The 24,296-nt window shown below is 49.3% G+C and overlaps 1 protein-coding gene across 2 annotated transcripts in view; it reads right to left on the reverse strand.

Annotated features, from left to right (window-relative positions):
- Positions 1 to 19,384: 19,384 nt before the first annotated feature.
- The window catches only part of ITGB3 (integrin subunit beta 3), a 391,103-nt gene continuing 386,191 nt past the window's right edge, over positions 19,385 to 24,296 (reverse strand). For both annotated transcript variants that reach the window (XM_085613652.1, XM_085613653.1), the window contains one exon: positions 19,385 to 23,326. In XM_085613652.1, coding sequence (XP_085469778.1) covers positions 23,255 to 23,326 — 72 coding nt within the window. In that variant the 3' untranslated portion in view covers positions 19,385 to 23,254. The remainder of the gene's footprint in view (positions 23,327 to 24,296) is intronic.

Below are 24,296 nucleotides of genomic sequence, written 5' to 3' on the forward strand. Positions count from 1 at the left end.
CGAAAAGGATTTCCACTCCATGAGAATTACTTTGACTGCAATAGTTAACAAGAGGTCCAACAACTGGAGCTCCATGGGATCTAAAGGCAGAGGGGCTGGGGCCGCCAACGGACCCAAAAGAATTAATGGAAAAGACAGTTGAAATTTGATGTTAAAGATGAGCATAAGGTGTTTGTGGACTGAATCCCAAAAGGGTTGGAGAAGGGAACAATCAAGGAACATATGTTGAAAATCGCCTGGTAGAAGCCCACAGCTCCAACATAAATTGTCTACTTTGAGATTAAGTGAGTACAGACGAATGGGAGTCCAATGAAGAAGATTAATAGAGAAAAACTTAGACTGCGTTAGAGAGGGGGCAATTTTGTTACGAAGAGAAAATTTACCAATATCTTGCCAGGTATCAGAAGAGATATGAGCAGTAACACTATGATCAAAATGATGTAACCATTTTTGTTGTGTGACAGTTTGGGAAGGGAGTGTAGAGGACGATAAAAATTTATAAATCCGAGACGCAACATGGCCAGTCCTGATCCAAAGCTGAAAAAGCGTAATCAGCGGGGAAGAAGGATGAAGGTGTAATTTAGCAAGTGCAACCTTAATCTTAAGAAAAGTATAAAAATCTAAATTAGATAAAGAAAAATGTCGAGCAAGGGATGAAAAAGGGGAAGGATCATTGTTGGAATCATAGAGATGTTTAACAAGTGAGACACCTTTCCCAGCCCAGTAAGACATCAATTCAGGGTCAATATTAATTTTGATTTTAGAATTGCGCCAAATAGACGACCATCTAGTTTTATGTAATGGAACCGCTACCCTCTTATCAACCTTACGAACCGCTGCAATAGTGTCTAAAATAATAGAGCGAGAGAATGGAATAGAAAGGGTGTTTGTGGTTAAAAAAGATGCAGTCGGTAGAGGGGAGGCCAGTTCCTGTTCTATTGTCAACCAAGCTGGAGCATGAATAGATGGAGAAGAAAACCAAAGGGCACCCTGGGACGCCAGAAAAGCAGTTTGATATTTCCCCCAATCAGGAAAATTACAGCCCCCCATATCATAAGATTTCCGTAAAAATTTATAAGCAATCCTAGCCCTTCTATCATTCCATAAAAATTTAGAAGTGAGCAGATCAAGTTCATGGAAGAAGGAATCAGAAAGCCTTACTGGAAGCATAGAGGAAACAAAATTAATAATAGGAGTGATCATCATTTTTAGAGTCTGCATACGGCCCCACCAAGAAATATGCTTCGGAGACCAATTTTCTAAAAGACGTCTCACCTTAAGGATAGTTTGGGATTCATTATAAGAAGCCGTAGCATATAGGGTGGTACAAAAATAGATACCCAGATACTTTAGGTGTTTGGATTGCCATTTAAAGCCCGCCGAACCCATATGAGAGGAGAAGCAGTAAGCATTTAAAGGAAACATCTCTGTCTTATCTTTGTTCAGAGTGTATCCTGAGACTTTTGAAAAAAGAGCAATCGTATCCGAAATAGCAGGGATGGCCAATGCAATATCATTAGAGAAAATGAGAACATCATCTGCATATGCCGCTGTTTTTATCTGATGAGACCCAAAAGAGAACCCTTTAATATCTGGATGCGAGTCAATCATTCTGAGGAGAGGATCAATGGACAACAAAAATAGGAGAGGGGACAAAGGACAACCTTGTCTAGTGCCCTGACACAGGTTAAAAAAGGAAGACGTAGCACCGTTCACCCGTATATTAGCTCTAGGTCGGGAGTAAAGAGACATAACCATACGAATAAAGGAATCACCAAGATTATGTGCACATAGAACCGCTCGTAGAAAAGGCCAAGAGACCTTATCAAAGGCCTTTTCAGCGTCAAGGGCCAAGGCTGCCGCCGGAAGATTAGATCGTTTAGCGGCACCAAGAATATGACAAAAAGTACGAATATTATCCCGTGCAAGACGCCCCTTTACAAAACCTGTTTGGGAGGGATGAACCAAAAGAGGAATAAAGGACTCTAATCGTTTAGCTAAAATTTTAGCAAAGATCTTGGCTTCCATGTTAAGGAGGGATATGGGACGAAAATTTTTGGGATCTGCATGATCCTTCCCTTCTTTGGGGATAACTACAATAGTAGCATCCGCCGCAGAACCAGACACAGAGCCATCCTTAATAAACGCATCAAAAACGGATTGGAGTTTCGGGACAATCACGGGAATAAAGGTCTTATAAAACGCAATAGGATATCCATCAGGACCAGGAGCTTTACCAGACCGAGTAGCTTTAATCGCGGAAATGATTTCATCAGAAGTAATCGGGCAATTTAATGGCTGATTGTCTACCTCCGAAACAACTTTCAAAGGAACCGAATTCAAGAACTCCTGGCATTGTTCAAAAGAAGCTTGAGCTGACGGGGTATATAAATTGTTGTAAAAATCGCGGAACACCTCAAGGATTTCTGCAGTTTGAAATTTTTTCCTACCAAGCTGGTCAGTAATAGAAGGAATTTGAAAAGTGTTACAAGAAGATTCCTGGAACTTTAAAGTGGCAGCAAGAATCTTGCCCGCACGATTTTTTAACAGCAGTCTCTTAGATTTCTGAGCCTGCAGGCCAATATGAGCTCTCTTAGTAACTATAGTATTATATGAATACTTTAGATTTTTAATAGACTGGAGGCAGGTCTTATCCTGAGAATGTCGAAAAAGGGATTCCTGACGTTTGATCTCGTCTGCTAAGTCCGTGAGTTCCTTTTTAATGGCTGCGTTTCTCCTTGACATACATTTAATGATCTGACCACGGAAAGTACATTTAAAAGAGTCCCAGAGAACAACCGGGGAGCTGACTGACCCAACATTTTCAATAAAAAAAGTCTCAATGTCATTGGAAAACTCTCGCACCAAGGACTCATCATGTAAAATTTCTGTGTTTAGTCTCCACGAACGAGCTCGTGCCCTAGGGACAAAGGATGTAAGAGTAAATGTGACTGCGGCATGGTCAGAAACTAAAATAGGGTGAATAAGCGGAGATGAAGAAAATTGAACCAGAGAAGAGTGAACCAAAAGATAATCAATGCGCGAAAAGGACGAATGAGGGGAAGAAAAAAAGGAGAAGTCACTACCAGTGGGATTGTGAAGACGCCACACATCCTGAAGATGGGTAAGAGAGCACATATTAATCATTTGTTTGTGTGCTTTAGGGGGACGAAAGTTAAAGGCAGAATTCCTATCCAAGATCGGGTCCATTGGCAAGTTAAAGTCACCGCCTACAATAAGATTACCAAAGTGAGGAGTATCCTCGAGCTTTTTGGTAATCGCATTCCAAAAGGCCGGGTCATCCTTGTTGGGGGCATAAATATTCATGACAAATAAGTCAGCATTACCATTGGACAACTTAGATAGTAACCAACGCCCCTCCGTATCCTGTTCAGAGGAAACGATAGATAGCCCAGAGTGTTTAGAAACTAAGGTAATTACTCCATTCCTTTTACCACAAGCATCTGAACAAGCAACATCAAAGACCCACTCTTTCTTCAGAAACAACGCCTCCTTGGCAGAGAGCTTTGTCTCCTGAAAAAGGACGAGATCCGAAGAAAGAGATTTACAGTAGTCCAAAATCTTCGACCTTTTGACTGGATGATTTAACCCTTTAACATTAAGGGAAAGTATATTTAGTCCAGACATAGAACCAATATCAGGGGAAAAGGATATTCCATATGTGACAAATTAAGCGCAACAACCAGGAGAGCTAACCAGCAGACATCAACAGCCAACACACAACAGGGTGAGACCAAAGAGGAAATCCGAAAGGAAGAAAGGAAAGAAGGAAAAGAAGAAAGGAAAGAAGAGGAAAAAGAAAGCAGGAGAATACAAAGAAAGAGAGAGAGAAGGGCCCATCCGGCAGGTCTGAAAAAGACCAAATTCATACAAGGGGGGACATGGAAAAAAGAGCGAGGGGCCAACAGGAGAAATAACAACAACAGCATAAAAAGCCCCAAAGCAGTGCATAGCCGATTATACATTTTAAAAGAGAACACTATCTAAAAGCCAAGAACCGGAAATAATTATCACTTATTAGAAGACAAAGCGAAATGAGAAACTATAAAGGCAACACATTTGACCAAATTAATGTATAGATAACAACTAAAATAAATCATAGAGAACGGTAAGAGCAGAAAAGAGAGAAAAAGAAAGCACGAACAGGCATTAAGAGCTGGTGGAAAGTGCACTAAGAGAAACCATTACTAATAGGTAGAACCAGACCAAAGCGGACTCCATCAAGAGAAAAAAGGACCATAATGAAGAGAAAAAAAGAAATACAATCTAAAGCATACTATATGATACAATATGGGAAAGACACGTGAAATATAATGAAAAAACGGTATATAACATCTTATCGATATAACAGTCAGTGAAACTCTATGGCAGCTAAATAAGAGACCTAATACTATATATAAATATGTAAAATCTATATGCAAACTTATAAATAACTTGGCATGAATAAATAAAGCCATATACACGCAAGCTGGCAGAATAAATATGCTTGCCTAAAAAGTGAACTTGTAGATAAGAGGGGCATAAATGTATCAAGAACAAAGCATCTCTAAAAAAAAAAAAAAAAAAAAAAACTAGCCTACTCGAAAAAGATAATTAATGACACAATGTAATCAAATCACGCAATGAAAAAATCAATAAAGTAGGTATCTAAATGATACAATATGGGAAAAATAGGTGAAACATAATAAAAAACGGTATGTAGCATCTTGTCAATATAACAGTCAGAGAATCCCTTATAGCAGCTAGATAAGAGACCCAATACTATATATAAATATGTAAAAACTATATACAAACTTAAAGATAGCTGGCCATGACTAAATAAAGCCATACACACACAAACTGGCAAGATAAAAATGCATGCCTAACAAAGTGAGCATGTATGTAAGAGAGGCATAAGTCTGCCAAGTACAAAGCATCTATAACAAACTAACCTACTCGAAAAAAACAAATGATAACACGATGTAAACAAATCCCTCAATGGAAAAAATAAACAGTGAACTAGGTATAACTAGCAACTATATGAACGACCTATACTGACTCTAAATATAGCCATAAGTAAACACGTAGTAACATATATGCATAAAACACCTAGACAAACCAAACAACAACACGATAAGAAAGCAAAGGAACAAACAATGACCTACTCCAAAAAATATGAAATAACAAAAAACATACATGAAGCAAAAGAACCGACCACAAAAGAATAAAATAAACCAGATTCACCACAAAAATCGACGCACAAACCGAAGACATACCACTGAAAAGGAAAGGGACCATGACCTAATGCGTCGAAAGACAAACTGAGGAGGCAATGAATGACAGGACGCTACGCGGACAAAAGTGAAGTCACGCCAACAAAAGAAGTTACCACAAAAAGTTAAAAGGTTTATACAATAAGACTAACAACACTAAAGACCAATACACCATAACGATACTAAAGGAGCACCAAGAGACGACAAAAATACGTCAAGACCAATGGACATAAAGACCACTGCGCAGAACTAAAAGCAGATAAGGACGACAAGTGAACATAAGTGAAAATAGAACCATCAAGAAACACTACCACGAAAAATTGGACAGATCATACAGTAGGACTGACGACAATAAAAGGCCACTACACTATAACAATAGGAATGAAAAACATAAGACAACAACAGCCCGTCCAGAAGATTGGACATTAGGACCACCACGCAGATCTAAGAGAGGGTAAACCTAATAGACCTGGCAAAGACAAAAAAAACTCATTGCATTATGTATAGTCATATCAGGTGCCAGAGGAGCCAGGAACCAGCGAGGCCCCCATTTGAAGTTCCATCTGCGATTCCAACTGATTATCCAGAAACGAGGCCAGATCAGCAGGTTCATCAAAGATTCTGGAGCGCCCTTTGAAAGTAATACGGAATTTTGAGGGGCCAGCAAAAGAGAAGGGAACATTCATCTCGGCTAAACGCTTCCGGAGATTAAGAAAACCCTTTCTCCTAATGACCGTGTCTCTGGCAAAGTCTTGAGAAATTGAAATGCGATGTCCATTCCAAGAGACAACTCTAACCTTCCGCATATGAGCCAGAATTTGCTCAGTGTGTTGATGGCGCAGTGGCTTGAAAATTATCGCTCTAGGTTGCATAGCAGACTTAGGACGAAATGTGGGAACACGGTGTGCACGTTCCAGTTCAAAATCCCTTTGGAAAGAAATTTGCAGTGTGGAAGGAATCCATTGATAAAGGAAGTCAATCATAGAAGATGCATCTTTCTCAACATCCTCCGGAAGACCAAAAATGCGCAGATTAGACCTGCGGTTACGATCTTCTTGCTCAGTAAGGTCTTTCCGCAATGCTGCCATTGAACGCTCTAACTGTGAGAGAGATCTAGATTGCTTTTGCATGGAGTCCTCTGCGCCACTGATACGTGCTTCTGTGTCCGAAACACGAAGAGAGAGGGCCCTGAATTCATTCCTGATGGCTAGCACCTCTACTTGCAGTAAATCTGTGTTAGTTTTGGTAGATTGCGCAATTTCATAGACCTCATTGAGGCGCGTCAGGATAGACTCAAGAGTGGCGCTAGGGTCCTTTTGCGCAGATTCAGGTGTAGGGGATAACTGTTTGGACCTTTTAAGAGACGCTTTAGAGTCTTTTGCGTCCTTAGCATTTGGTGACGGGCCCATATTCGCAGCCATAGAGCACACCACCTCAGCAGGAGCAAAAAAGGTACCAAGCAAAAATAGAGAGCGCGCTCACATCAAGAGAGCGATAATAATGGCGTCTATCAGGGCAGAGAAAGGAGCCACCTCACAAAAATATCATGCCCTACAGATATCAAAAACGGCACCTTCCAACAACCAGAAACAGCCACGAAGTACGGAAATATCAGTCAACGAGACCTCCTAAGAGGGCGATGGCGGCGCGCTGACTAAAAATATGACAGTAGGAAACCAAACAGTATGGTCATAACAGGCAGCAAAGCAGCAGGAGGAAATATTAAAAAATAATATAAATGTATGAAAAGTGAGCAACTTCACCAGTTCTTGTCAGTCCTTATTCCTGGCAAATCCGTGTCAGTGACGTCGTCGTGCTGAGGAGAGAGAACATCCCACTCTTGAGAGAGACAAAATGGCGGCCGCTCGCGAAAACACCGAGCGCCACCTAAAAACGCCCGAAATATGGTCACCGGCAGCCTCAAATAGCAGGAAACGTCTCACATTACATGCTTGGCAGCTTCATATCCAGGATACCATCTTCAGAAATGACCGGGGCAATCCGAGGCGACAGCAACCCTCCGTCGGCTCTCGCTCCAGCGCAGAGCTCAAGCACAAACCGCCATCACGCAGCGGCGTGCAAGCCACGCCCCGAACACGGTCATTTCTGGAAGCAATGTTTGTTATTTCCCGTGAGCAAGGCTTGATACCAGAGCAGAAACGCGCTGGACAGATCATGTTTGCCGGCAGTTTAAATACTGCGTTTAAATAAATCACTTTGGATTACCAAGAATCACGGCACCAATGGCTTTTTCTGGTGCAGAGAAAGATTTGGTTGGATTGAAGGCAGGAGCTCCGTGCCTGCCACATTGCTGCCGCCCTGCCAGAGTAAAGGTATATATATATATATATATATATATATATATATATATATATATATATATATATATATGTGTGTGTGTGTGTGTGTGTGTGTGTAAATTTGTGTTTACTTGATTCAACTCCTCAATACCCAGCTGTAGTACATTGAAGGGCAATATCTACATGGACTGCTGTCCACTTGTATTAGGTGGTACTTTTTTATGCTTACAAATAATTGATAAATATACACATACAACCTATTGTAGTTATTGGTAGAAGGCATAATCCTCTATATATGTCCCTATATGAACAAAGAAGCAGCAATTTTGATATACTCTGATATACATATGTATCCTGTCGTGTAATATACAATTTTCCCTTATATAAATATATCTGCTTATAACAGGAGGCATAGTTCAAAGAACGATGAGGTGTACTGTTAAAATAACAGCTCCTTTCCACAATGTGAGAAGTATAGTTTGACATGTCGGAGTACACTGTTGTGGTACATTTTGTCTTTTCTGCGGTGGTTGGTCCACTGCGAATACATAATGGACGGGGTAATCTCCTGTGTCGTCGTCCATGTCTTCGCTGTCTTGCGTTTTGTCTATGGTCTGGGCCATTTCTCTCCAGGGTTCCGATGACTTGCACACTGTCGCGAAATGGTTCATCCTGCTGCAGGCCGAGCTCTTCCTCGCTCTCGCCTGGCAGTCCTGCATGCGGCGGGGCATGCCTCCACAATAGCCGCCTTCTTTCTTCCTGTCCTGTTGACGCTTGCCCGGGTTTTGGCGCGGCTTGGCTTTTACGACGTTCACCTCCTCCGTCCTGATGGGACGGTGGAGAGCGGCCTCCATATGAGATGCTCTGACCTTTGCTAGTTCTTTAGATCGTCCCATGGTAAGGATGTCTGCCAAGGGTTTGCCGGATTCTTGGACGATGTTCTATCTGAGTTTGGAGGAGTAACAGCCTTGTATTATATGGGCCCTGATTTCCTCTTGTTCATCCTGGAAGCCGCACGTGCTGGCTAGCTCCTTCAAACGCCCGTGGAATGCGTCTAATGACTCCTCCGCTTCCTGCTTGGCCTGGCGAAAGATTAATCTCTCGTAGTCTTTGTTTGCCATCGGTTCGAAGTGTGCATTCAGGGCATTCAGTAGTGTTGCCTACGTCTTGGGGGTGGCCTCTACCAGCGTTTTGTAGATGCGATAAATGTCTTTGCCTCCCAGGTGGAGGAGCAGTGATCTGCGCCTGTCGCGGGCTATTCCTGCCCCTTCAAAATAGAATTGTTCTGTCCAGTCCCTCCATTTTGGGATGAGAGTGGATAGAGAACCATCCACCACGAATGGCTCGATGCCCGGGATCGTCGCCATCAGGATGCAGTTGTGGGAGTACCTCGCGGCACATGCACTGCCTCCCTACTTTGCTGGAGTGGCAGCCACCTGGCCGAGGTTGACTGTGATGCAGTCGGGCCTAGTCGCCGTGCACCGTGGAGTCCTAGCCTGACCCTCTCGTCGACGTCCACTAGGGGCGCTGGGGCCAACCACGTGCGCGTTATCACAGGCTGAGGTGTTGAGGGCTGATCCCATGACCGAGCACTGGCTCTTATTGGGGCTGCAGGGCCTTTACCAGTTGCAGCAGGCCGGCTCTACCTGGGGCTGCAGGACCCTTCCCATGGGTGTCAGACTGCTCACTGATGCAGAGCGCTGGGGCCGAGCAGTGGTGTGGCGTGAGCTCATGACCGCCGTCGTCGACCAGTGTAATGAGCTGCAGCGCGGGGGTGATGTGCGCGCTGCAGCTGCTTAAATATTCACGCTATGTGGGTGTACTGTGCGGTAGCAGGGTCCCGACTAAATAACTCGGGCCATGCCTCTTTATTTTATACAGGCGCATGGCGTAATCAATCAATCAATCAAGGACATTTATAGAGCGCACTACTTACCCGTTGGGTCTCAAGGCGCTTAGGGGGGGGGGGGTGCCGTTACTGCTCGAACAGCCAGGTCTTGAGCTTCTTCCTGAAGGAGAGGTGGTCTTGGGTCAGGCGCAGGTCGGCCGGGAGGGAGTTCCAGGTCTTGGCGGCCAGGTAGGAGAAGGACCTTCCTCCTGTTGTCGCTCTACGGATGCGTGGGACGGTGGCGAGGGCGCGGCTGGCTGAACTGAGGTGGCGTTTGGGAGCGTAGAAGTTGATTCGGTTGTTGAGGTAGCTCGGGCCTTGGTCGTGTAGGGCTTTGTGTGCGTGGGTGAGGAGACGGAAGGTGATTCTTTTGTTGACGGGGAGCCAATGCAGGTCTCTCAGGTGTCCGGAGATGTGGCTGTTTCGTGGGATGTTGAGGATGAGTCTGGCTGAGGCGTTCTGGATCCGCTGGAGTCTCTTCTGGAGCTTGGCGGTGGTTCCGGCGTAGAGGGCGTTGCCGTAGTCCAGTCGGCTGGTGACGAGGGCCTGGGTGACGGTCTTCCTGGTCTCCGTGGGGATCCACCAGAAGATCTTCCGTAGCATGCGCAGGATGTTGAAGCACGCCGAGGAGACGGCGTTGACTTGTCTGGTCATGGAGAGGGAGGAGTCCAGGATGAAGCCCAGGTTGCGTGCGTGGTTTGTCGGTTTGGGTGCGGTGCCCAGGGCGGGGGGCCACCAGGAGTCGTCCCAGGCGGTGGGTGTGGAGCCCAGGATGAGGACCTCCGTCTTGTCTGAGTTCAGTTTCAGGCGGCTGGTCGTCATCCACTCGGCTACCTCCTTCATCCCTTCGTGCAGGTTGGCTCTGGCGGCGGCGGGGTCGTTGGTCAGGGAGAGGATCAGCTGGGTGTCGTCGGCGTAGGAGATTATGTTGAGGTTGTGTTGGTGTGCGATGGCCACGAGGGGGCTCATGTAGACGTTGAAGAGGGTAGGGCTCAGCGAGGATCCTTGAGGGACGCCGCAGATTACTTCGGTGGCCTCTGACTTGTACGGTGGCAGGCGAACTCTCTGTGTTCTTCCGTCGAGGAAGGAGACGATCCCTTCTCCTGGACTCCGACGTTGCTGAGGCGTTGCACTAGGGTGCGGTGGCAGACAGTGTCGAAGGCCGCGGAGAGGTCTAGGAGGATGAGGGCCGCTGTTTCTCCGTTGTCCATCAGGGCTCGGATGTCGTCGGTGGCGGCGATGAGGGCGGTCTCGGTGCTGTGGTTGGCTCGGAAGACGGACTGCGAGGGGTCGAGGGATCCGTTCGTCTCGAGGAAGGCGGCCAGCTGTTTGTTGACGGTCTTCTCGATGACTTTGGCTGGAAACGGGAGTAGCGAGATGGGGCGGTAGTTCTTGAGTTCGGTGGGGTCTGCTGTAGGTTTCTTGAGTAGAGCGCTGAGTTCGGCGTGCTTCCAGCTCTCGGGGAAGGTGGCGGTGTCGAAGGAGGTGTTGATAATGTCCCGCAGGTGGGGTGCGATGACAGCGTCTGCCTTGTTGAAGACGTGGTGAGGGCAGGGGTCAGTCGGAGATCCGGAGTGGACGGAGTTCATCATGCGGGCGGTGTCTTCGGTGCTGATCGGAGTCCAGGCGCGGAGGGTGGTGGTGGGGGGCGTTGGTGCGGTCGTGACGTGCGTCGGATGGGTGCTGAAGCTGTTGTGTATGTCCGCGATCTTGTTGTGGAAGTAGGAGGCGAGGGAGTTGCAGAGGTCTTGCGAAGGGGTGATGTCGTTGTTTCCGGCGTTGGGGTTGGAGAGCTCTTTCACGATGTTGAAGAGTTCCTTGCAGTTGTGTGCGTTGTTGTCCAGCCGGTCCTTGAATGCAGTTTTCTTGGCGGCGCGGATCAGTTGGTGGTGCTTCCGGGTGGCGAGTTTGAGGGCGGTCATGTTGTCTGGTGTAGGTTCCTTTCTCCAGACTTTCTCGAGGGCTCGGCAGTTCTTCTTGGAGCTCTTGAGTTCGTCGGTGAACCATGGGGCTTTCTTGCTGCCGGGTCTGCTGGGCGGGGTCCTCAGAGGGGCGAGTTCGCCGCGCAGTTGCTGATCCACTTCGTGAGGTTGTCGGCGGCCTGGCTGGGGTTCGCTGAGCTGGCAGGAGGGTGCTGGCTCAGGGAAGCGGCGAGCTGGTCGGCTGTGATCTTGTTCCAGTTTCTTCTAGCAGCCTGTTGCTGGTGGTGGTGGATCGTCGTTCTTCTGAAGGTGAAGTGGACGCAGCTGTGGTCCGTCCAGTGAATTCTGTGGCGTGGCTGAAGGCGATGTCTTTGCTGGATGAGAAGACGGCGTCGAGTGTGTGTCCGGCGAGGTGGGTGGGGGTGTTCACCAGTTGCTTGAGTCCAAGGTTGGCGAGGTTGTCGAGCAGGGTGCTGGTGTTGTGGTCGTTGTTGTTCTCCAGGTGGAAGTTGAGGTCCCCCAGGAGGATGTAGTCAGCGGAGGGGAGGGCATGCGGGCTGACGAAGTCGGCGATGTCCTCGCTGAATTGAGTGCGTGGTCCCGGGGGTCGGTAGATCAGGGTGCCTCTGAGGGTGGTCTTCCAATATGCCAGCAGCAGCCACCATGTTAGGCTTGTCAGCTCAGTCCAAATTCCCGCATACCACACTTGTTTCTGGAGGCAGTCAGCTTGGGGCCCTATGTTGGGGTCGAAAGCTCAGAGTATCCCTCTTGATCTTGGTAATCTCGTAGTAGTGGCCAAATCTGGTGAGGTCCATACTTTTTTGGGGCCAGGGGGCACGAAGCTCTCAGATGAGAAGCACGGTAACCGCCCTGCCCCCAACCCCCCTTTACAGTTATTAACTTAAAGGCATTTTACTGTGGCTTGCCATCCGCACAAAAGTTGCCAAGTTTCTTGTGAATATTTAATATTGATTAGTAATGTCATTTCCCATGATACCCATGGATGGATCGGATTAGTATTGGGACACTGGACATAAACTGCTACCCAATAACAACTAAGTGGGGTAACGCAAAATGAGAGGGGCCCCGAGTCTCTCATATCTCACAGATATTCATTGGCATGGGACTGAATAGGCCCCTGATGAAGAGTTGATGGGGCCCCGCTGCAGCGCAGGGGCTTGCATAACACCCCTGCATTCCTACCACTGCATAGGTTTCACACAAGCAAGCACACACGCACACACCCACACACAAACACCCACACTCTCCCTTGTTTCCCCATCACAAGCATCACGTGAGGAATTCATGTATGCTTCCATCATGTCCTCCAGCTCTTTTCGTCATTTGCTTCTGTATACACTAATTCCTAGAGAAATGTCTTATCTCAGATTAGATCTAGATTTTTTTAGCCACAAGTTATGTAATTCCTACATTTGCTGACGTAAGCAATACATTGCTTTCTCCTCGATCAAGATGCGCTGATAGAAGGCTATAGTCCCTAACTTGCAGATAAGTTTACCTTGTTGGCAGAAGGTGGGTTCAAATGAAACATTATGCTGTTCCTCCTTCAGCTCTGAGCTCCAGCAGAACATGTCTGATATCGACACATAGGAGGGCTCTCTGGCTCAACGGAATAACTGGGCGATGCTCCTTGGTCAATAAAGAATTATCCAATTAAACTTCATTCCAGCCCCCATGCATTGTTCTATTTGCCAAACTACCCACAAGAATACATTTCTACAACCAAGGCCAGCCCAGACCCTTGCGGGGAAGAGCGGCGGGCCGGGTATGGGGGGGCATTCGACAGACGACCACGAGGGAAAATTAAATAAATAATGAATTTCCCTCCTCCTCGTCTGTTTTACCAGGTCTCCCCCCATTGGCAGTGAATTATGACCATGGATGTATCCATTCTTCTCATCTGCAGCAGTCGCCTGAATTCAGCCCCATTTTGATGGAGCGCCGTTCATTGATACAACATATTAACAGCATCACAGCGCCACATCTCAGCGAATTGATGCCCTGTACAAATGCCAGGGTGCCAGGACAGCTTCGAGGCGCCTTGATGAACTTCGGTTCCAATGTGGCGCACAGCGGGAAAGGTTCTTTGGCGTGTTGCAGGATCCAGGGCGGTCATCGCCACCAGCACCCACAACTGAAAGTTGTGAGCAACTGTACCCCTATCTTGCACATAGCTAAATATAATGTCCATTTATGCCTCCTTAGACACAACGTTTCTAGTGTAAGTACGCCTCCTTCTCAGTGCGCATACACAATAATCAAAAACAAACTAAGAAAGGATTTAGATTTCGAAGAACAAGCTTTTACCTAGTTTTAAAAAACACTGTCATGAAAGAAGGCTGTTAATAAGCCAACATCCACAATATGGTTCACATACACCAAATCACTGATAAAATAAAGACAAAGATCAGATTTGAAAAGAGCATGTTTTATTCAACATATTTTTAAACTAGGTCCCCTGGGAGGAGCCCACACTTAATTTAAAAAAGCAAAAATGAAAATTTGCAGCACGTGGGCTTTGTGTAGCAGTGGATAAAGAAATAGATTTGCTTTAGTGACGAGTAGATCGCATGTGCGCCCCCAATTTGCACACTTGTCATTTTGTACAGTTACAAAAGATTCCTCAGTGCCTTTGCTTCAGGGGCCAAACTCCGAACAATTCACAGTAGAAAAGACTGAGGGGCGTATTGAGGTCACTTACTCCCATGTTAAAAGTGACGCACCTGTGGCGCAAGGGGCTTGTAAATAAGCTCCTAACTCCTGTTAAACATTAGTTCAATTCAGTATCCCTCCTCCGAAAAATTCCATCCTCAAGTGCTGGGATAAAGAGTCCCAGGGAATGCAAGAAAGGAGAGGTGATCGGGGTGCCACACATTTCTATCATGTTAGAAATTTAAAAGTATGACATTTTATAAGAGAAATTCAGTTCTGGCTTAATAAAAGGCTGGTGGCAAGGAAGTACAAATAAATGTGCAAAATGTTGCAATTATTTTGAAACAATCCCTCATTTATTTGCAAAGAATTCTAAATTCAGACGTAATGCCCAGCGTTAATGCCATCATCCCATCATGGTGTTACCAATGGACTTAACGCAGGGTCTGTGACGTGTCAATCTCTACTGGTCGTTTAGAGAAGGCACAGATTTTTAAAGCCTTATTGCCTCCTCTGTTACCTCCATATTGTCTCTCGCGTATGAAATAACATTACTTCAGACTGCCTATGACATGTAGACAACGTCTGGAATTAAAGGTGGTGGGTTTCGAGGACCACCTATTTTCTATTTAGCTGTGAAGAAGCCTGTGTTCTTCAAAAAGGGTTGGGTGTCCCTTTTGCTGGACAGGTGCCAGGTCACATACCATTTCCCAGATTCCTCTCTTCATGTCTCTACAGAATCGATTCACACTTTGGCTTGAGCCCATCTCAGTGAAGGAGTCCCCAGATTCAGGGAGCGGCGGGTGCCCTCGGCGATGGAAGTGTTAGAAGGCCTTCGCTCCTTGACCGTGCAACACGTGCCAAGCTCCTCACACGTGGCCGCTTTATTAACAGTACATGGAACAAACTCCTTCCCTCCTGCCAGCCCAAACACACCACAGGCTTTTGGGGGGCAGGGGCATTTTTCTGACCTAGTAAAGATGCCTCCAGGCCTGAACACGACATGGACCCCAGAGGGTGGGTCTTTCCTCTGAGCTGAGCTGGCGAGTCCAAGCATGGAGTGGTGGTGACACTAACAGAGTAGGATCCTGTGGTTAGTGAATATCTGAAGGCTTCAATGCCTTTAAAGTGGATCTAGGCTCAGACAGCCCCCCCAATGGGTGGTCCAAGTTCTCTCTAGTGTCTGATGCCTGCTGTTAGTAATAGCAGCATAGATATTTCCAGTCAGAGTCCTAAGGACTAACCGATGGCTTCAAGCATATCTCAGGGTGCACAAACCAGGAGCCAGTTTCTTGAACCCTTAAAAGTTCTGCTCTTTTGACATTATTGATGATGTGCAGACGGGTCTCTCTACACGCCCTGCTCTGGTGGAACGCGGGCTTCAATCTGACAGCCAGAGGAGAGGGCCAGAAGAGAGGGCCAGAGGAGAGGGCCAGAGGAGAGGGCCAGAAGAGAGGGCCAGAGGAGAGGGCCAGAAGAGAGGGCCAGAGGAGAGGGCCAGAGGAGAGGGCCGGAAGAGAGGGCCGGAGGAGAGGCCCAGAGGAGAGGCCCAGAGGAGAGGGCCAGAGGAGAGGGCCAGAAGAGAGGGCCAGAGGAGAGGGCCGGAGGAGAGGGCCAGAAGAGAGGGCCAGAGGAGAGGGCCGGAGGAGAGGGCATGAGGAGAGGGCCGGCAGAGAGGGCCAGAGGAGAGGGCCGGAGGAGAGGGCATGAGGAGAGGGCCAGAGGAGAGGCCCAGAGGAGAGGGCCAGAGGAGAGGGCGGGACTCCTCAACAGGCTGAGGACAGGATGTTCAGGTTCACATGGCACTTGCTGTCAGTGTGTTCTCCTTGTCTCACTGGAAATCACATGAGTCGAACTCTTCTTACTTGTGCCTGGTTTATTGAGCTCTCTCTGGATGAAGAAGGGCAAAGGTGAACCTCTCCAGCATCACATTATGCCTGCAGCAGATGCATTAACCAACTGAGGTACTGCACTGACAGACAGAAGACAGACTTTAGAAGGGCAGATCTTGGGAAATCTCGCACAACCTTCAATCATTCCCTGGTGTTGCTTCCTCCACACCATGCCTGGCCTCGGCCTCCATGAGCTGCCAGTTGTGAGTGTGCCCTAGGGATGTGATGTGGGTTTTGAAGGCCCTTATAAATAAAAGGGCCAACCAAATACCGCAGGTGGAGAAGAGAGCACAGTCAGCAGATATTTACAGATATTAGACAGTGATAAACTATTTACAGGCTAACGCAGAGATCCTCCAGGTACCGATGCAAAGCTTACAGCGCCTAGTCAGGTTATGACGGTCAATGTACAGATGCTGTGCAGTCACAAGCTATGGAGAGCGGTACACAGCGTAGAGACATCGAAGTACAGCCTCGAATGGACATCAGGTGGAAAAGCTGAATTTTAACCCACAAAAATAAAGACTAAAAAATGGAGACTACAAAAATAGACTTTAAAATGTAACCTACAAAAATAAGGACAACTGTGAAATACCCATCCAGAAAAATGTCGACATGCACCAAATCCCACCATCGAGAACTTGTAAGTAAATATGTAAGGAGAAAAGATAAAACGTTAATTTAATCGAGTCCTTCGATAGATAGAAACTGAGTTTGGTCACAATTTTTCTAGCTAAACATTTCTGTGTGTTCATTATTTTGCAGTCTGTATTTTCTAGTTTATGTTTTGAACCCTCTAGATGTTTTATGAAGCTTTGGCGAGTTGAGGTGTTGAGGGCAGTGAGTTTCTTCATTAATGCACAGTTTGTTTGTGATGGTTCGTTCACCAAATGGAGCAACAATGGGTTTCAAGTCCTCATTATCTGTGCTTTCATTTTTATTATATGTGTCTGTGCTGGTGGAGGTGATGGAAGAACAGCCGTAGAAACAGGGACCCTCTGCTCACCGGTGTGTCCGGCCGGTTACAGTGCAAGGCTGGTGAGAGGGTACCACCAGCAGGGGGTACCAGGCTGCCTACCATACAATCAAAGATTCTCACTTTCCCTTGTGTGGCACAAGATTACTCCTGACCACCATGGACAGCAGAAGGCTGGACTCATGCGAGGTGAAGTTAACCCCCCCCCCCAAGCATTCTGTCCTTTTACAAGAATTCACAAGACTTTTCAAACTACAACTTTACACTCATAGGTGAGCAGGTTCTGCCGATGAAGCAGCCAGGGACAGATTGTGTTATGTTATGCTTGTGCCAGGTCACTGGGCTCAAACTCAAACTCATATCTTTAATACTAATGATTATTTAAAACTGTTACAATGATGTGATCCTCCAACCTTGAAAACAATAACATTGTGTTGATTTCTACGAGCGTGACTGAGGCCCTCGTGGTATTTTCCTTCCAGTGAAGGTGTCAGCACAAGGCTCCCATGTCCAGCTTCTCCGAGGGGCGCTGGGTACATGCATCGCTCTCCACTGTCCAGGCTGGAAGCAGCTCTCTGTGCGCCTGGTGTCCGTGGGGGAGTCGCGCTGCTGTCTGTGAGGCAGGTCTCTGTGCACCTGGTGTCCGTGGGGGAGTCGCGCTGCTGTCTGTGAGGCAGGTCTCTCTGCAGCCTGGTGTCTGTGGGGGAGTCACGCTGCTGTCTGTGAGGCAGGTCTCTGTACAGCCTGGTGTCCGTGGGGGAGTCGCGCTGCTGTCTGTGAGGCAGGTCTCTGTGCACCTGGTGTCCGTGGGGGAGTCGCGCTGCTGTCTGTGAGGCAGCTCTCTGTGCACCTGGTGTCCGTGGGGGAGTCGCGCTGCTGTCTGTGAGGCAGGTCTCTGTGCACCTGGTGTCTGTGGGGGAGTCTCGCTGCTGTCTGTGAGGCAGGTCTCTGTGCACCTGGTGTCTGTGGGTGAGTCGCGCTGCTGTCTGTGAGGCAGCTCTCTGTGCACCTGGTGTCCGTGGGGGAGTCGCACTGCTGTCTGTGAGGCAGGTCTCTGTGCACCTGGTGTCTGTGGGTGAGTCACGCTGCTGTCTGTGAGGCAGGTCTCTGTGCACCTGGTGTCTGTGGGGGAGTCGCGCTGCTGTCTGTGAGGCAGGTCTCTGTGCACCTGGTGTCCATGGGGGAGTCGCGCTGCTTTCTGTGAGGCACGTCTCTGTGCACCTGGTGTCTGTGGGGGAGTCTCGCTGCTGTCTGTGAGGCAGGTCTCTGTGCACCTGGTATCCGTGGGGGAGTCGCGCTGCTGTCTGTGAGGCAGGTCTCTGTGCACCTGGTGTCCGTGGGGGAGTCTCGCTGCTGTCTGTGAGGCAGCTCTCTGTGCACCTGGTGTCCGTGGGGGAGTCGCGCTGCTGTCTGTGAGGCAGCTCTCTGTGCACCTGGTGTCCGTGGGGGAGTCATGCCGCTATCTGTGAGGCAGGTCTCTGTGCACCTGGTGTCCGTGGAGGAGTCTCGCTGCTGTCTGTGAGGCAGCTCTCTGTGCAGCCTGGTGTCCGTGGGGGAGTCGCGCTGCTGTCTGTGAGGCAGGTCTCTGTGCACCTGGTGTCCGTGGGGGAGTCTCGCTGCTGTCTGTGAGGCAGGTCTCTGTGCACCTGGTGTCCGTGGGGGAGTCGCGCTGCTGTCTGTGAGGCAGGTCTCTGTGCAGCCTGGTGTCCGTGGGGGAGTAGCGCTGCTGTCTGTGAGGCAGCTCTCTGTGCACCTGGTGTCCGTGGGGGAGTCGCGCTGCTGTCTGTGAGGCAGGTCTCTGTGCACCTGGTGTCCGTGGGGGAGTCGCGCTGCTGTCTGTGAGGCAGGTCTCTGTGCACCTGGTGTCCGTGGGGGTGTCGCGCTGCTGTCTGTGAGGCAGGTCTCTGTGCACCTGGTGTCTGTGGGTGAGTCGCGCTGCTGTCTGTGAGGCAGCTCTCTGTGCACCTGGTGTCTGTGGGTGAGTCGCGCTGCTGTCTGTGAGGCAGGTCTCTGTGCACCTGGTGTCCGTGGGGAGTCGCGCTGCTGTTTGTGAGGCAGGTCTCTGTGCACCTGGTGTCTGTGGGGGAGTCGCGCTGCTGTCTGTGAGGCAGGTCTCTCTGCACCTGGTGTCCGTGGGGGAGTCGCGCTGCTGTCTGTGAGGCAGGTCTCTGTGCACCTGGTGTCCATGGGTGAGTCGTGCTGCTGTCTGTGAGGCAGGTCTCTGTGCACCTGGTGTCCGTGGGGGAGTCGCGCTGCTGTCTGTGAGACAGGTCTCTGTGCACCTGGTGTCCGTGGGGGAGTCGCGCTGCTGTCTGTGAGGCAGCTCTCTGTGCACCTGGTGTCCGGGTGTCCGTGGGGGAGTCTCGCTGCTGTCTGTGAGGCAGCTCTCTGTGCAGCCTGGTGTCCGTGGGGGAGTCACGCTGCAGTCTGTGAGGCAGGTCTCTGTGCACCTGGTGTCCGTGGGGGAGTCTCGCTGCTGTCTGTGAGGCAGGTCTCTGTGCACCTGGTGTCCGTGGGTGAGTCTCGCTGCTGTCTGTGAGGCAGGTCTCTGTCCACCTGGTGTCTGAGGGGGAGTCTCGCTGCTGTCTGTGAGGCAGGTCTCTGTGCACCTGGTGTCCGTGGGGGAGTCGCGCTGCTGTCTGTGAGGCAGGTCTCTGTGCACCTGGTGTCCGTGGGGGAGTCGCGCTGCTGTCTGTGAGGCAGGTCTCCGTGCGCCTGGTGTCCGTGGGGGAGTCGCGCTGCTGTCTGTGAGGCAGCTCTCTTTGCACCTGGTGTCCGTGGGGGAGTCGTGCTGCTGTCTGTGAGGCAGCTCTCTGTGCACCTGGTGTCTGTGGGTGAGTCGCGCTGCTGTCTGTGAGGCAGGTCTCTGTGCACCTGGTGTCTGTGGGGGAGTCGCGCTGCTGTCTGTGAGGCAGGTCTCTGTGCACCTGGTGTCCGTGGGTGAGTCGCGCTGCTGTCTGTGAGGCAGGTCTCTGTGCACCTGGTGTCCGTGGGGGAGTCGCGCTGCTGTCTGTGAGGCAGCTCTCTGTGCACCTTGTGTCCGTGGGGGGAGTCGCGCTGCTGTCTGTGAGGCAGGTCTCTGTGCACCTGGTGTCTGTGGGGGAGTCTCGCTGCTGTCTGTGAGGCAGGTCTCTGTGCACCTGGTGTCCGTGGGGGAGTCGCGCTGCTGTCTGTGAGGCAGGTCTCTGTGCACCTGGTGTCCGTGGGTGAGTCGCGCTGCTGTCTGTGAGGCAGGTCTCTGTGCACATGGTGTCTGTGGGGGAGTCTCGCTGCTGTCTGTGAGGCAGGTCTCTGTGCACCTGGTGTCCGTGGGGGAGTCGCGCTGCTGTCTGTGAGGCAGGTCTCTGTGCACCTGGTGTCCGTGAGGGAGTCGCGCTGCTGTCTGTGAGGCAGGTCTCTGTGCACCTGGTGTCTGTGGGGGAGTCTCGCTGCTGTCTGTGAGGCAGGTCTCTGTGCACCTGGTGTCCGTGGGGGAGTCGCGCTGCTGTCTGTGAGGCAGGTCTCTGTGCACCTGGTGTCCGTGGGTGAGTCGCGCTGCTGTCTGTGAGGCAGGTCTCTGTGCACCTGGTGTCCGTGGGGGAGTCTCGCTGCTGTCTGTGAGGCAGCTCTCTGTGCACCTGCTGTCCGTGGGGGAGTCGCGCTGCTGTCTGTGAGGCAGGTCTCTGTGCACCTGGTGTCCATGGGTGAGTTGCGCTGCTGTCTGTGAGGCAGGTCTCTGTGCACCTGGTGTCCGTGGGGGAGTCGCCCTGCTGTCTGTGAGGCAGGTCTCTGTGCACCTGGTGTCCGTGGGGGAGTCGCGCTGCTGTCTGTGAGGCAGCTCTCTGTGCACCTGGTGTCCGTGGGGGAGTCTCGCTGCTGTCTGTGAGGCAGGTCTCTGTGCACCTGGTGTCCATGGGTGAGTCTCGCTGCTGTCTGTGAGGCAGGTCTCTGTGCACCTGGTGTCCATGGGTGAGTCTCGCTGCTGTCTGTGAGGCGGCGATGGATATGAGGCAACCAGTTGTACCACAATAGAGAGGAGATTCGTTGTGATCATTGTGAGGCAGCAGGTTTCATCTTGTGGTGTCACACAGTTGTGACTGTAGGCTAGGCAGTCATGGGTGCCCGTTGGGGAGACAGCCAGTTGGACTTGTTGGCGAGGCTGTCACCAAAGCAGCGAGCTTGTCGTTGTGATGAGGCTGTGGTGGCTGTGAGAGGGTGAGGCTGTGGTGGCTGTGAGAGGGTGAGGCTGTGGTGGCTGTGAGAGGGTGAGGCTGTGGTGGCTGTGAGAGGGTGAGGCTGTGGGGGCTGTGAGAGGGTGAGGCTGTGGTGGCTGTGAGAGGGTGAGGCTGTGGTGGCTGTGAGAGGGTGAGGCTGTGGTGGCTGTTAGCGGGTGAGGCAGCCAGGGATCTCTTTAGGTTCTGAGACCCTCTCTTACTTGTCACAGCCCCTGGTGCTGTGAGCAACCTCTGCCCACTTGGAGGATGGCATAACGACCAGCTGGTTCTCAGATCATTGGGACCCCTTGGAAGGCAGGGCCATTGAGCCTTCAAGGCCTTGCTCCTGGCCTCTGTCTATTACAGCATTCCCTTTCATTGTCCATCTTGTGCTCATCAATGTACCCCTGCTTCTGTTCAAGGGACAGTTCGAATAACCCTCCAAACCTAATACTACGAAAAGATCTTAAAGAATCCTAAGGCCCTTGCTCCCTTTTCAAGATGTCTTCTTGTCATAGCAGATAACCTTCTAGACAGCAGGGCCCTCACTTCCAGTGGTAATTCCTAGTTTAGAGTTTCTTATGGTGATATCTGATATTTGTTGCAATTGCTAATTTGGTTGAAAGATTGGGGAAGTCGCACAAGGGCGAAGTTGCTCCATCCATAGAAAGTCCTGGAAAACAAATAGTACATCAAGTCTCCTTCTTCATAAACCTTCGCTCTTGTACTTCAGTTGGTCCCTCTTTGCAAGGTACGCCTTCTCCATAAACCTTCGCTCTTGTACTTCAGTTGGTCCCTCTTTGCAAGGTGCGCCTTCTTCATAAACCTTCGCTCTTGTACTTCAGTTGGTCCCTCTTTGCAAGGTACGCCTTCTCCATAAACCTTCGCTCTTGTACTTCAGTTGGTCCCTCTTTGCAAGGTACGCCTTCTCCATAAACCTTCGCTCTTGTACTTCAGTTGGTCCCTCTTTGCAAGGTGCGCCTTCTTCATAAACCTTCGCTCTTGTACTTCAGTTGGTCCCTCTTTGCAAGGTACGCCTTCTCCATAAACCTTCGCTCTTGTACTTCCGTTGGTCACTCTTTGCAAGGTACGCCTTCTCCATAAACCTTCGCTCTTGTACTTCAGTTGGTCCCTCTTTGCAAGGTGCGCCTTCTCCATAAACCTTCGCTCTTGTACTTCAGTTGGTCCCTCTTTGCAAGGTGCGCCTTCTTCATAAACCTTCGCTCTTGTACTTCAGTTGGTCCCTCTTTGCAAGGTACGCCTTCTCCATAAACCTTCGCTCTTGTACTTCCGTTGGTCACTCTTTGCAAGGTACGCCTTCTCCATAAACCTTCGCTCTTGTACTTCCATTGGTCCCTCTTTGCAAGGTACGCCTTCTCCATAAACCTTCGCTCTTGTACTTCCGTTGGTCACTCTTTGCAAGGTACGCCTTCTCCATAAACCTTCGCTCTTGTACTTCAGTTGGTCCCTCTTTGCAAGGTACGCCTTCTCCATAAACCTTCGCTCTTGTACTTCTGTTGGTCACTCTTTGCAAGGTACGCCTTCTCCATAAACCTTCGTTCTTGTACTTCAGTTGGTCCCTCTTTGCAAGGTACGCCTTCTCCATAAACCTTCGCTCTTGTACTTCCGTTGGTCCCTCTTTGCAAGGCACGCCTTCTCCATAAACCTTCGCTCTTGTACTTCCGTTGGTCCCTCTTTGCAAGGTACGCCTTCTCCATAAACCTTCGCTCTTGTACTTTCGTTGGTCACTCTTTGCAAGGTACGCCTTCTCCATAAACCTTCGCTCTTGTACTTCCGTTGGTCACTCTTGGCAAGGTACGTTCCACGTTTTTGTCCAGTAATACCATCACAGCTCAGAGTTCCTGCACCTGAGACGCTTTGAGCTTCATCTTGGAAGTGAGTGGAGGCTCCATGTGCAGTTGTTTTCTGTTGGGCCGGATTGGTTGTGCCAGAGAGGACATTGCCAGTGGAGATAGTTCGATAACCAGTGATTCTGAAAATGACTAATGCACGCATGCGCAGACACACACACACAGATACACACACAGAGACATACACACACACACACACACAGCTGTGTAAACATGAGTCTGAAAGATTTCCAAGATGGCGTCTTGCAGAACATCTGGGCAGCATTTCATTCTGCATTTCCACGGTACGTGATGTTCGTGAAGGTCGATGTTGCTCCTCTGTATAAAGGGTTGTTCGCCTGTGGGGAAAAAATACAATTCATGTCAGAATGCAAGTCCTACTGGTAGTATCAAGAGATGTCCAGCATGGATCCTGGATGGGAAGCAGGAGGGGCGATTATCCATGGTACATTTCTAGGCTAACCACTCTATATGTTGATTAGATCTAGCTATATTCAGGCACATGGCGTTTCCTCAAGAGGATGGCTTGAACATCTGGCATGGATAAGGCAACACTGGGCTTACACATACTATTGCTTACAGCTGATGGATTACAAAGAGAAACTGTCATTCCAATAAATCCTAGAACCAATCCTTGGTGTCACCTAGGTTTGCCACCTGACCATTTTATTACAGGCTTGACTAGCCTTCTAATGTCCTAGCCAGGACAACATTTGAAAATGTGTTCTAGAGCTGCCTTAACAACCCCTGACTGATAATTAAAGTAAACAAAGGCAGAAAAGTCTTATTAAAAATGAATACGGGCAATTTTATTTAAAATTCTATTTAAGTACCATGTCTGTCTGGCCATTGAAGAAACTAAAAAGGTTAACAAATGTCAGTGCACAGACTTTAGAACTTTATAACCCTAGACTGTCACCTGAGGCAGGTCTCTTTCCTCTTTTCATCCTCTTCTGCACAGACTTTAGAACTTTATAAGATAAATGTAAACATCAATTACATGTTTATTGCAAAGCAGCCTTACGCAACCCCGTGGATACATATACGCGTACTACCTCTCATCATTGTCTTCAGTTTCGGCCGCACGTCCCATCTAGTATGACATGAGTGATCTCTGGAATGAAGACCGCTTTAAAACAAAGGTTCACTTAGATGCAGCCTCTGATGAAGGATAAGCCAGAGGCCCATTGGGCTGATGCATCCCCCGCCCTATAAATGGAAGGAGAGACCCCTGGTCATACTTCCCACTAATCTGCCCTCAGGGTGGATTTCTCCAGGTACGGCTGAGGAGACCACCCCAAGAGCGGT

Source organism: Triturus cristatus, chromosome 6 (genome assembly GCF_964204655.1).
Source record: "Triturus cristatus chromosome 6, aTriCri1.1, whole genome shotgun sequence".
Taxonomy (NCBI): domain Eukaryota; kingdom Metazoa; phylum Chordata; class Amphibia; order Caudata; family Salamandridae; genus Triturus; species Triturus cristatus.